Here is a 12,868-nt window from a genome sequence, read left to right as displayed (position 1 = left end):
GATGTTTCTCTTTTCTTTCTAAATTAGGCTTCATTCTAACTTTTAAGTATTGGTTTTCACTGATGAAATTTTAAATTCATAGACTGTTATAGGAGAATTGGTCCTTGGTTGTTGGAAATTACTAAGAAATTTTTTCCCCTGGGGTGCCCGGCTGGCTCAGTCGGTAGAGCATGCGACTCTTGATCTCAGGGTTGTGAGTTTGAGCCCCACAGTGGGTGTAGAGATTACTTATGAATAATAAAATCTTAAAAAGACATAGAAAAATTTTCTCTAGAATTATTGATTAAATAACTTTTTTTATAATTTGCAGGTAATCTCTACCCCCAATGTGGGGCCCAAACTTATGACCCCCCAGATCAGGAATCACACACTCTACTGACTGAGCCAGCCAGGTGCCCCAAACCCCAAGAACTTTTTAACTAAACATTGCAGACATCATAGTAGAGTGAAAGCATTTTTTAATTAAGGCTTTTAAAAAATGCTTATTTATTTTTGAGAGAGAGAGAGAGCACAAGTGGGGTAGGGTCAGGGAGAGGGAGAGAGAGAATCCAAAGCAGGCTCTGAGCTGTCAGCACAAAGCCTGACACGGGGCTCGAACCCACGAACTGTGAGATCATGACCCCAGCCAAAGTCGGATGCTCAACGCATTGAGCCACCCAGGCACCCCTAGAGTGAAAGCATTTTATTGAACAACTGTGCTCAGCTGTATTTTTGCATGAGTTCATTTTTTAGGAATCTTGCCTTAAAAGTAATAACGTAAGTCTCTTGAAATAAAAGAATGATAGTACTTTTCTCGGAAGAAAAGTTGTACATGTTCCTTGGTCTTGCTCTTTCTTTCTGCACGTACACTGGCCACCCCTCTTACTGTAGTTTGTTTTGAGATTTTGCTTGAGCAGGATTCTGCTGGGTAAGTAAATCCTGAACCGGGCTACGCTCAGAGTACTTGTAGTACTTGTTCAGTACTTTTAGTTTTTAGAGCTACTGTGTTGTGTGTTGTGTCGGTGATTTTCCACATTAAGTCCCGGCTTGAGAACGCTTGTGTCTATGACTACCCTGATGTGTTTGCCTGACAGGGTCAGCCCCACTCTGCCTTTTTTGTGCTTCTTAAAATGTACACCTGAAAAAAGTATTCCGTTATTCTTTTCCTCCCAATATTAAAACCATTTCGCTTTCAAAAAGCACATGTACAAGTGATATATTTCTTACAGAAAACGGTTAGAAAATGCTGATGAGCACCTAGAAGGAAATAAAAATAACTGTCTTGTGTGTATTCATCCTAGTTTTCTGTGTCTTTATATAAACATATCCTTTTTATAAAAATTGAACTCGCTCTCTTTATTTTCATAATATCTCTAATCAGTTACCTGATCGGATTGTTTCCGGTTGCAGATAGCTCTGAAGACATTTCTTTGAATCAAGGAAAACAGAAACACCCACACGTTTTATTTTTGTATATCCAGGGTTTCACATATCGAAGCAGGAAACGTTTAGAAATATACTCTAAATTCAAAGTCAGAAGCTTTTTCCATTTTTCCACTGCCTGTTTTCAATCAGATTGTGCTTCTTATTCTTAGCAAATTAGAATGAAGGAATTACTAAAACACAAAGAAAGAAACCACACATATTTTAATAGGAGAATTTAATACTTTCAAGATTCAGTGCCTTGTCCAATTATGTAGCGCTTGACAAAAAAAAAATACGGAAGAGATTTTTCATTTGTAATAAACCAAAATTACTATGCTCAGTATATTTTTTCCATATTGGTAAATATTTCAGATATATTGCTGTTAATAAAAAGGCAATGTTTGTAGTATAAAATCCTTTGAACTTAAATCTTATTAGTAATAATTACTTATTACAGAGGGAAGCTTATCTAACACACGGAATGAAAAGTACAGCTCTTTACAAAAAACACCTGTTTGGAAAGGCAGGAACACGGGGTCTACTGTGGAAATGGTAAGGAATTAGTGTTTCTTACTCTTTAGAATATGATAGCTAAATTGTCTGTATTATTGTCATGTGCAGATTCTTACAGGACAGCAAGAGTTTCCCAAGGTTTTCCCCATCTCCAGGCATCTGAGTCTTTAAGTGTCATTGAGTAGTATACGATCATACTCCATCAGTAGCCTTTGATAATCTGGTCATCAGGCATTTGTTAAGCAATTGCAGTTTCTTTAGTAGGCAAGACGAAAAACAAACAAAAAACCACACACACCAACCTCTGATCACTCCAAATCATACTTTATTTAGAATACAGAAAATTTCACACGCTCCCTGCAAAAAGATATAGAAGTAAGTGGTAAGATCTCAAAATCTCACGTAGGTCAAGGGTAAGTACAGGTATGATAGAAGGGACTTCCTGCCAGGGCTATGGAGTGTTAAGACTCTCGGTGGGTTTAATTTCAAGGCCCGGCACCTCTAGCCTTGACTCTGTTGGATGCTGGCCATATGCTGTGAACCCTGTGTGCCTACCTCCCTTCCAGCTGGGCGGGAGACCGTGTCCAGTGCTGGGACAAGGATTTGAAACAGGATGTGGGTACGATTGGGATATTACTTCTGTTGTCCTTCTCTGTTGCTGAGGCCTCCGAACCCAGGGTGGACTGTAAAATTGTTCGTATTACTGACTCTTAAGCGTATGATGTCTTTTGGGCACTTAAGCCAGTTAGTTCTGGTTCTGTGGTCTAGTTCGGTTCTCCGGGCACTTATCAGATACCCGAGATAGGAATCTTGTGCTTTTGTTCACAAATGGAAATTCGGGTAACAGTTCTCGACAGAGTGTCTAGTATGTTATTACACGTTTCAGTTGAGTCTCTCGCGTGATCTAGTAACTTTGTCCAGCCCAGCCCTGTGCGGCGGACGCCGTATGAAACACCCCCTGCTGTCAATCTGAGCACCGACACGACGAGGTCTGGAATTGTCAGAGCTTACTTTCCTCTTGCACGTTCAAGGCTTCTAAGGCCACTTGGGTTCCAATTTTACTCATCAGCTAGGTGTTTGAATTGTAAACAGATTGCATCAGTATGCACGTCACTGCTTTGTAAATCTAAGATCAGTCACGTCTGACTTTGAGCGCTTGGTATCACCGACACTCCATCCTTCCAGCCTCAGCTGGACCACCCAGGTACAAGATTAGATTTTGGAAGAAAAATGAGAAGTGTTCGGTCTTTTTATTAAAGAAACAAATTTCTATCCTAGCCTTTCAGAAACTCAAAGCGAAGTCGACTCTTTTCTGACGAAGACGACAGACAAATAAATACCAGGTCCCCTAAAAGAAACCAGAGAGTGGCGATGGTCCCGCAGGTACGTGTGTCACAAGCATTTTGTTCACGGGAAGGGAGGCGAGCAAGTGCTCACGTGATCAGGTTTATTTTTATTATTCTGTTACGTCTCAAGTAACAAGTTCTTCTTCTTAAGTCAGCGCTCTAACTCGGCTCCTGTATTAGTGACCTAGAAAGGCCATTATTTTATTGGTGGACTTTTTCCCAGCGTAGAAAGCCAGACCTGTCTCACAAATGCACACTTGCAAGCATGGAGAGGAGAGTGGACTGAAAACAAGTAGGATTTGGTAATAGGGTGTCAGTTCGGAGTTTTGTAAGGAAATGAGGGGAGAAAACATTTTACTTAATGACTGGAAAGTGTGTTTTGTGTGTGTGTGTGTTTAAACATTTATTTTTGAGAGAGAGAGCACTCACAGGCAAAGGGCAGAGAGAGAGAATCCCAAGCAGGCTCCACGCTGTCAGCCCAGAGCCTGATGTGGGGCTCAATCTCACGAACCATGAGCTCATGACCTGAGCTGAAACCAAGAGTCAGGTGATGAACCGACTGAGCCACCCAGGCACCCCAAAAAGTTCAGTTTTTGAAGTATGATGTGCTATCCCGAATTGGATTCTGGGACAGGAAAAGGACATTAGTGGAAAAGTCTGTAGTTTAGTTAATACTGTTGTGCCACTACTAATGTCTTAGTTTTGACAAACCATGGTTATGGAAGGTGTTAACATTAGGGAGAGCTGGGTGAGGGGCATATCTTTGCAACTTTTCTGTAAATTTACAATTTTTCCAATCGTTAATTTTTACCTCTACCCGTTCCCTAGGTCTGCTTCCCTCAGTAACTAGTGACTGCTGTAATGAGTTTGATTATCCTTTTAGGTCTTTATAGGGCTTTTCTAAAACTTTAAATAGGTGTTCACAGAAAATATGTGGTATTCTTTAATGTTTCTGGTTTTAAAATTCTATTTGTAGTATTATTTTCATGATAATATACGCATCATTCTGTAATTTAGTTTTTCATTTAAAAGTCTGTTTTGGGGGTGCGTAGGTGATTCAGTCAGTAAAGCATCTGACATTGGCTCAGTTCATGCTCTCGTGGTTCGCGAGTTCAAGCCCCTGCATCGGCTTGCTGATGTCAGCACAGAGCCTGCTTTGGATCCTCTGACCCCCTCTCTCTTTGCCCCTCGCCAACTTGCGTGTGCTCCCTCTCTCTCTCTTTCTCTCTGAAAAATAAACAAACGTTTAAAAAAAAAAATCGGGGCACCTGGGTGGCTCAGTTGGTTAAGCATCTGACTTTGGCTCAGGTCGTGATCTCACCATCCCTGAGTTCAAGCCCCACATGGGGCTCTGTGCTGACAGCTCGGAGCCTGGAGCCTGCTTCAGATTCTGTGTCTCCCTCTCTCTGCCCCTCCCTTGCTCACGCTCTCGCTCTCTCTCTCTCTCTCTCTCTCTCTCTCTCTCTCAAAAATAAATAAAGATTAAAACAAAATTTTTTTTTAATTAAGTCTGTTTTTAAGATTTGGCCATGCTGATTGATTGAGGTAGATGATAGGTAGACTTCAGTGTTTTGTTTCTTTTTACCGTTATATGTTATTCAGCCTTATGATACCATAGTTTATACGTTCTCTGGCTTACGGGCGTTTAATTGGTTTCTAAGTTTTTACTAGTACAGATAATGGTGTCGTGAACACCCCAGGCATGCCTGTATAAACTTGCAGGTGTTTTTCTAGGACAGATGCCTGACATGTGAAACTGCCAGATCACAGGATGTGCACATTTAAACGTTTTGTTTTGTTTTATTTGCTTTTAATTTATCTCCAAGTTACTTAGCATCTAGTGCAATAATGATTTCAGGAGTAGATTCCAGTGATTCACCCCCCACGTATAACACCCCGTGCTCATGCCAGCAAGTGCCCTCCCTGATGCCCCTTCCCCGTTTAGCCCACCCCCCGGCCACAGCCCCTCCAGCAGCCCTCAGTTTGTTCTCCGTATTTAAGAGTCTCTTCTGTTTTGTCCCCCTCCATTTTTATATTCCTTTTGCTTCCCTTCCCTTATGTTCATCCATTTTGTCTCTTAAAGGCCTCATATGAGTGAAGTCATACGGTATCTGTCTTTCTCTGACTAATTTCACTTAGCATAACACCCTCCAGCCCCATCCCCGTGGTTGCAGCAGTTAAACATTGCACAGCAGTCCCACCTCGTTCTCAGAGGCCCCGTGCTGGCTGGTGTGCTCTCCCCACAGCCCGTCCCGGTGCCTGTGTCCCCAGCGCTTGCCGCTCCGCACGGAACCGAGCGTCTGATTTTTGCCGATCTGATAATAGCATCTTCCTGGTTTTCGTTGGCATTTCAGCTGTGAGTGACCTCGAGTACTTTTCACATAGGTTGAAAAATGATTTCTTGGGGCCTCCTGGGTGGCTTGGTTGGTTAAGCATCCGACTCTTGATCTCAGCTCAGGTCTTGATCCCAGGGTCACGAGTTCAAGCCCCGTGCAGAGCTTGGTGCTGGATGTGAAGCCTACTTTTAAAGATAAATAAATGAATAATCAAAGAAGAGAAGAGAAAAACGATTTCTTTCCCGTAAACTGTTTATGTCTTTTTTCCTATTTTCTGTTAGACTGTTGATCATTTTCTTATTCGTTCATAAGAATTTTTTATATGTTAAGAATATTAGCCGTTTGGCCTGTTTATATTGATTGTAATTTTTCTGTTTGTAGCTTGCTTTTTGACTCTGTTTCTGCATTTTTTACCATGCAGGACTGAAAAAAATTGAAGGGTCAAATGCAACTCTTTCCTTTTAGCACTCCCTGGGTTTATACTTACTCGGAAAGATCTTCCTTCGTCTGACATTTATAGTTTTTGAGTTCACGTGTATTTAATTCATTTTTTTTTTAATGCTTCAATTTTCACTTCGTCTGGGATTTATTTTGGAGTAAGGGATTAGGTGAGACTGCAACCTTGATTTTTCCCAGAGGACTACTTAGTGGTCCTGGTCTCGTTGACTGAGTGGTCCATCACGATTTAAAATGCTGCCTGCATCCGGCTCTTGACCGGCTCAGGTCATGATCTCGAGGTCGCGTGATCCAGCCCCCTGTCGGGCTCCTCGCCGGGTGTGTTGGGATTCTCTTTTCTTCCTCTGCCCCTTCCCTGCTCGCGCTCACTCTCAAAATAAATAAATATACGTTAAAAAATTAAAAAAAAATTAAGATGCTGCCTGCATCACAAGCTACGTTCCTCTGTATATTTGGGATTATTTCTAGACTTTGCATCTCTTTCTGTCTAGTATGTCCCTGTATGTGCCAGTGTCAAATCGTTTAATATGCTTTTACATAGTGTTTTCGTATCTGGTAAGATATTATTACATATCTTTTTCTTAGGTTCTCAAAAGTATCCTTGCACGTTTTTTTTTTTAAGTTTGCTTATTTTGCGAGAGAGAGAGAGAGGGAGAGCACGAGTGGGGGAGGGGCAGAGAGAGAGGGAGAGAGAATCCCAAGCAGGCACTGCACTGTCAGCGTGGAGCCCGATGTGGGGCTCGAACTCACGAACCGGGAGACCATGACCGGAGCTGAAATTAAGAGTCAGATGCTTAACCAATCGAGCCACCCAGGTCCCCCTTCTTGCACAATTATTTTTCCATAGGAACTTTAGAATCACCCCGACTAGGAGAAAAATTTTGTTGGGATTTTTATTGGTTTCACACTAATATGAATTACTTTATGTCCTGTGACGTGTTTGTAACACCAAGACCGTCCATCCGAGAACTGCCGGTTGGTTCCACTTATTCGGGCCGTGGTGTTCCTCTGTAGACTTTACAGACTTTTCCATGTTGATCTTGTACATTTCTTCATGGTATTCCTAAGTATTTAATACTGTTGTGCTGGTCATTTTTGCTTTCATAAACAGGATGTTTCCCCTGTTTTATTATCTAACTGATTCTCACTTATGCAGAGAAAAGTACTGATCTTTTTTTTTTTAAGATACTGATTTTTCAGAAATGTTTATTCAGAGAGAGAGAGCGAGTGAGCGCAAGCATGAGTGGGGGAGGGGCAGAGAGAGGAAGAGCGAGAATCCCAAGCAGGCTCCGCACTGTCAGCGCAGAGCCCGACACAGGGCTTGAATCCACGAACTGTGACATCATGACCTGAGCCAAGAGCGAGAGCCGGTTTTTTAACCTACTGAGTCACCCAAGCACCTCTTGTTTTGTTTTTCTGTTTATCTATTTTGAGAGAGAGCTGCAAGCGGGGGAGGGAGAGAGAGAGAATCCCAAACAGGCCCCGTGTTACCAGTGCCAAGCCCAGCGTAGGGCTCGATCCCACAAACTGTGAGATCATGACCTGAGCCAAAGTCAAGAGTTAGACGCTCAACCGACTGAGCCAGCCCCCCAGGCGCCCCTAGGATACTGATTTTTGCACGTCAACTTTGATTTCGCCCGCTTCGTTAGATTCTCTTACTGTTGTCAGTGACTACAGTTGGTTTTCTTGAGTTTGGTAGGACAGCCATATCACCTACAGATAATGATTTTTGTCTTCTCCTTTACAGTTTTTATTCCTCTTACTGGGTAATTCCATCAAAACAACGTTAAAAAATAGTGACAGTCAATACCTTGGTCTTATCTCCCATGTTAGTGACTGTGTTTTTAGTACTTTGACATTGACTATGATGATGACTTTTGGGTTGGAATGAGGAGAAATAAGTTTTACAGGTTCAGAAGGTGTCCATCTATGTTTATTTTCTTGGTCAGTAGAGCTAAAGGTTTGTCCATTTTGTTGATCTGTTCAAAGAACTTTTGGTTTCATCATTTTGTCTCTTATTTTTCTATTTCATTTATTTCTGCTCTAATCTTTTTTTCCTTGTTTTTTTTTAACTTGTTTTATTGTTTATTTTTTTAAATTTACATCCAAATTAGTTCGCATATCGTGCAACGTATCAGGAGTAGATTCCTTAGTGCCCCTCCCCCATTTAGCCCACCTCCCCTCCCACAAAACCCTTCCCATAACCCTCGGTTTGTTCTCCATATTTAAGAATCGCTTCTGTTTTGTCCCCCTCCCTGTTTTTATATGATTTTTGGTTCCCTTCCCTATGTTCATCTGTTTTGCCTCTTAAATTCCTCCTATGAGTGAAGTCATAGGATTTTTGTCTTTCTCTGACTAATTTCACTTAGCATAATACCCTCCAGTTCCACCCACATAGTTGCAAATGGGAAGATTTCATTCTTTTTGATTGCCGAGCAATACTCCATTGTATATATACACCACATCTTCTTTATCCATTCATCCATCGATGGACATTCGGGCTCTTTCCACACTTTGGCTCTTGTCGATAGCGCTGCTGTAAACATGGGGGTGCATGTGTCCCTTCGAAACAGCACCCCTGTATCCCTTGGATAAATGCCCAGTAGTGCAATTGCTGGGTCGTAGGGTAGTTCTCTTTTTAGTTTTTTGAGGAACCTCCATACTGTTTTCCAGAGTGGCTGCACCAGCTTGCGTTCCCATAATCTTTTTTTTTAATCTTTTTTTCATGTTTATTTATTTTTGAGAGAGAGAGACAGAGTGTGAGCAGGGGAGGGGCATAGAAAGAGGGAGACACAGAATCTGAAGCAGGCTTCAGGCTGCGAGCTGTCTAGCACAGAGCCCGACGGGCTTGAACCCACAAACCGTGACATCATGACCTGAGCTAAAGTCAGACGTTTAACCGACCGAGGCACCCAGGCGCCCCTCTGTTCTAATCTTTATTATTTTTTTCTTTCTGCTTGCTTTGGGTTTTCTTTGCTCTTCTTTTTCTAACCTAAGGTGGAAGAATAGGTTATTATTATTATTTTTTTAGACCTTTCTTCTCTTCTAATATAGGCATTTATTCTATAAATTAACCCCTCAACCACTGCTTTAGCTGTATCACTTATTTAACTATTGGTACGTTGTGTATTTTCATTCTGTCTACTTCTACTGAGATTTTTTTTTAGCGAATGTTGAATTTTATCAAATATCTTTAGCACCAATAGGTGATCATATGATTTTTATTGTTTTAATTCATTAATAATGGCAGACTGTGTTAATAGTTTTCTTATACTGGACCGTCTCCACATTCCACTTGATTGTGTTGTTCCATTCTTTTGATACTGTGATGTCGTATCTGGCAACTTTTTTTTTTTTTTACACTTTGAGAAAATTGAGATGTCATTGATGTATAATGTTATATAAGTTTCAGGCACACAACATAATGATTTGATATTTGTGTACATGGCAAAACGATTACCACAATAAGAATAGTTAACACATCTGTCGCTGTAGTTCCAAATTTTGTTTCTTGTGATGAGAACTTTTGTTTAAGTTTTATTTATTATTTTGAGAGGAGGAGAGTGCTTGTGTATGTGTGTGCATGGGAAGGGCAGGGGCGGAGAGAGAATCCCAAGCAGGCTCCGTGTTGTCAGCACAGAGCCTGATGTGAGGCTCGACCTCATGAACCAGGAGATCACGACCTGAGCCGAAATCAAGAGTCAGACACTTAACCGACTGAGCCACCCATGTACGTACGTGCCCACGAGCACTGACTTCATAACTGGAAGTTTGTGTCTTTTGACCCCTCTCCCCTATTTCAGTCCCCCCCGCCCCTCCCAGCAACCACCAGTCTTTCTGTATTTATGAGTTTGGTTTTTGGTTTTTTGTGGTTTTTTGGTCTGTTTTGTTTTTCAGGGAGTTTTTTTTTAGATTTCACAGATGCGTGAGATCATACGGTGTTTGTCTTTCTCTGACTTACTTCACTGAGCATAATTCCCTCAAGGCCCATACGTGTTATTGCAGGTGGCAAAGTTTCATTCTGTTTTTTATGCCCGAGTAATATTCCTCTGTGTGTGTGTGTGCACACGTGCATGTGAATGTGCATACCCACCACATCTTCATTACCCTTCATCCGTTGGTGGACACTTAGGTAGCTTCCATGTTTTGGCTGTTATAAATAATACCACAGTGAGCATCGGTGCAAATATCTTTTCAAGGTAGTGTTTTCGTTTTCTTCAGATAAATACCCAGAAGTGGAATTACTGAATGAGGTTCTATTTTTTTTTAATTTTTTTAATGTTTATTTATTTTTGAGAGAGAGAGAGAGAGAGAGAGAGAGAGAGAGACAGAACACAACTGGATGAGGGGCAGAGAGAGAGAGGGAGAGATAGAATCTGAAGCAGGCTCCAGGCTCTGAGCTGTCAGCACAAAGCCCGACGCGGGGCTCGAACGCACGAACCGTGAGATGATGACCTGAGCCGAAGTTGGACACTCAACCGACTGAGCCCCCCAGGCACCCCAAGGTTGTTCTACTTTCAGATTTTTTGAGGAACCTCTGTGTTTCCCATAGTGGCCGTACCAGTTCGCATTCCCACCCACAGTGCAAGAGCGTTCCTTTCTCTTCACATCCTCGCCAACACCTGTTGTTTCTTGTCTTTTTTATAATATTGGCCACTTTGATAGATGGGAGGTGATGCCCCTTTGTGGATTTGCCTTTCCCTGACAATGACTCCTGTTGACCTTTTTGTGTACCTGTTGGCCATCTGTATGTCTCTGGGAAAATGTCTCTTCATATCGTCTGCTCATTTTTTAATTGGATTGGTTTTTTTGCCGTTGAGTTGCATGAACTTTTTATATATTTTGGATATTGACCCTTGATCAGATACACAATTTGCAAATATTTGCACCCATTCTGCAGGCTGCCTTTTAAACGTTTTGTTGATGGTTTCCTTTGCTGTAAGGAAGCTTTTTAGTCTGATGTGGTCCCACTTGTTAATTTTCGCTTTTGCTGCCTTTGCTTTTGGTATTAAATTAAAAAAAAAAAAAAAAACCTCACCAAGACCAAGCTCTAGGAGCTTACTGCTTACGTGTTTTCCTAGGAATTTTATGTTTCAAATCTTACATTCAAGTCTTTAATCTGTTTTGAGTTTATTTTTATGTGGGGTGTAAGAAAGACAGTGGTCCAGATTCATTCTTTGACATGTGGCTGTCTCGTTTTCCCAACACCGTTTGTTGAAGAGACTGTCCTTTCCGCATTGTACATTCTTGCCTCCTTTGTTGTAAATTAATTGGCCATATGTGCACGCATTTATTTCTGGGCTCTCTATTCTGTTTTATTGATCTACGTGTTTTTATGCCAGTATGATACTGTTTTGATTACTGTAGCTCATAGTATAGTGTGAAATTAGGGAATGTGATGTCTCCAGTTTTGTTTTCGTTCTTCCTTCTCAAGATTGCTTTGGCTACTCTGGATCTTTTGTGATTCCATAACATTTTCAGATTGTTATACTTCTGGGGAAAATGCCATTGGAGTTTTCATAGGGATTGCATTGAATTTTAGATTGCTTTAGATACAATGGACATCTTTTTTAAGTTTATTTATCTTGGAGAGAGAACGAGTCAGGGAGGGGTGGAGAGCGAGAATCCCAAGCAGGCTCCTCGCTGACAGCATGGCGCCCGATGCAGGGCTTGATCCCATGAACCGTGAGGTCATGACCTGAGCCGAAACCAAGAGTCGACACATAAATTGACTGAGCCACCCAGGTGCCCCCATAGTATGGACGTTTCAACAAATATTAATTCTCCCAGTCCATGAGCACGGAAGGTCTTTCCAAGCATTTTTAACATTCTTGCAAATGAGTGATATTTTTTGAGATTTCCTTTTATTATACTTTGGCAGATCTTATTGTTACGCTGTCTACATAAAAATAGTTGGGAAGCTCTTTCTTCCTTGAGTTGAAGCATTTTGATAGCACTGGTGCTGTGGTTTGATCGAGATTCACCGGTGAACCTTCCGGGCCTAGTGCTGTGTGCTTGCATTTTCTCTCTGTGTCACACTTCTCTTCTTCCTGTATGTAGTGCAGTGCTAACATGATGGGGACGATCACGTCACCTTCCTTATCAGAATAGGTTAGGAAACTGGAGGTTTTACCTTTGTAAGAAATAATCAGAGTGCTTATTTTATTAAGTAATAACAGAAAATGTTGTTGAACCTTTTCGAGTACTTAACCATAATCTGCCTTCTTACACGTGTCTTTGATGTTACGGATGTTCATTTTTATTTGATGGACCTGTAATTAATCTCTTTTTATTGTGTAGAAATTTACAGCAACAATGTCAACACCAGATAAGAAAGCCTCACAGAAGATTGGTTTTCGATTACGTAACCTACTCAAGCTTCCCAAAGCACATAAATGGTGCATATATGAATGGTTCTACTCAAATATAGATAAGTATGTATCTGGCTTACATCGTGAATATCACTTGAACCAGAAATTGAACTTTTTCAAATGTTATAAGCCATCCTCTTTCCTATAGGTCTGTTTTGATTCTATTTTTTCTGATTTCCTTTTTCTATTCTCCATTCTAGTTTTCCCCTCCCCGCTTTTGCAGAAGTTGTTACACATTTTTATGAAAAGTCAAATGAAAGTAAAATTTCTGTATCATAATTTACAAAGACTGTGGAGTGGATACCCTAAAACAGAGCTCCCTTATTTGTAATGAACCAGATGTGGTTTATAAATCTTGAGATTTTTTCTTTTTTTAGAGAGTGAGAGAGAGAGAAAGAGCGGGAGAGGGGCAGAGAGAGAGAGAGAGAATCCCAAGCAGGCT

The 12,868-nt window shown here is 41.1% G+C and overlaps 1 protein-coding gene and 1 long non-coding RNA gene across 8 annotated transcripts in view; one reads left to right on the top strand and one right to left on the bottom strand.

Moving 5' to 3' along the window:
• LOC145713337 (uncharacterized) overlaps nucleotides 1-12,868 on the bottom strand; it is a 385,846-nt gene that overhangs the window by 301,121 nt on the left and 71,857 nt on the right. The gene's annotated exons all lie outside the window — the stretch shown is intronic.
• The window catches only part of LIN9 (lin-9 DREAM MuvB core complex component), a 60,688-nt gene that overhangs the window by 7,319 nt on the left and 40,501 nt on the right, over nucleotides 1-12,868 (top strand). For 4 of the 7 annotated variants that reach the window (XM_078441119.2, XM_078441122.2, XM_078441121.2 and 1 more), the window contains exons 3-5: nucleotides 1,862-1,956; nucleotides 3,196-3,300; nucleotides 12,356-12,489. In XM_078441119.2, coding sequence (XP_078297245.1) covers nucleotides 1,862-1,956; nucleotides 3,196-3,300; nucleotides 12,356-12,489 — 334 coding nt within the window. The remainder of the gene's footprint in view (nucleotides 1-1,861; nucleotides 1,957-3,195; nucleotides 3,301-12,355; nucleotides 12,490-12,868) is intronic. The other 3 variants (XM_078441123.2, XM_078441125.2, XM_078441124.2) reach the window with 1 other exon arrangement.

The sequence above is a fragment of the Panthera onca genome, chromosome F1 (assembly GCF_046562875.1).
Source record: "Panthera onca isolate mPanOnc1 chromosome F1, mPanOnc1 haplotype 2, whole genome shotgun sequence".
Taxonomy (NCBI): Eukaryota; Metazoa; Chordata; class Mammalia; order Carnivora; family Felidae; genus Panthera; species Panthera onca.
Note: the sequence above shows the minus strand (reverse complement) of the source record. Positions and strands in the feature narration are given on the sequence as shown.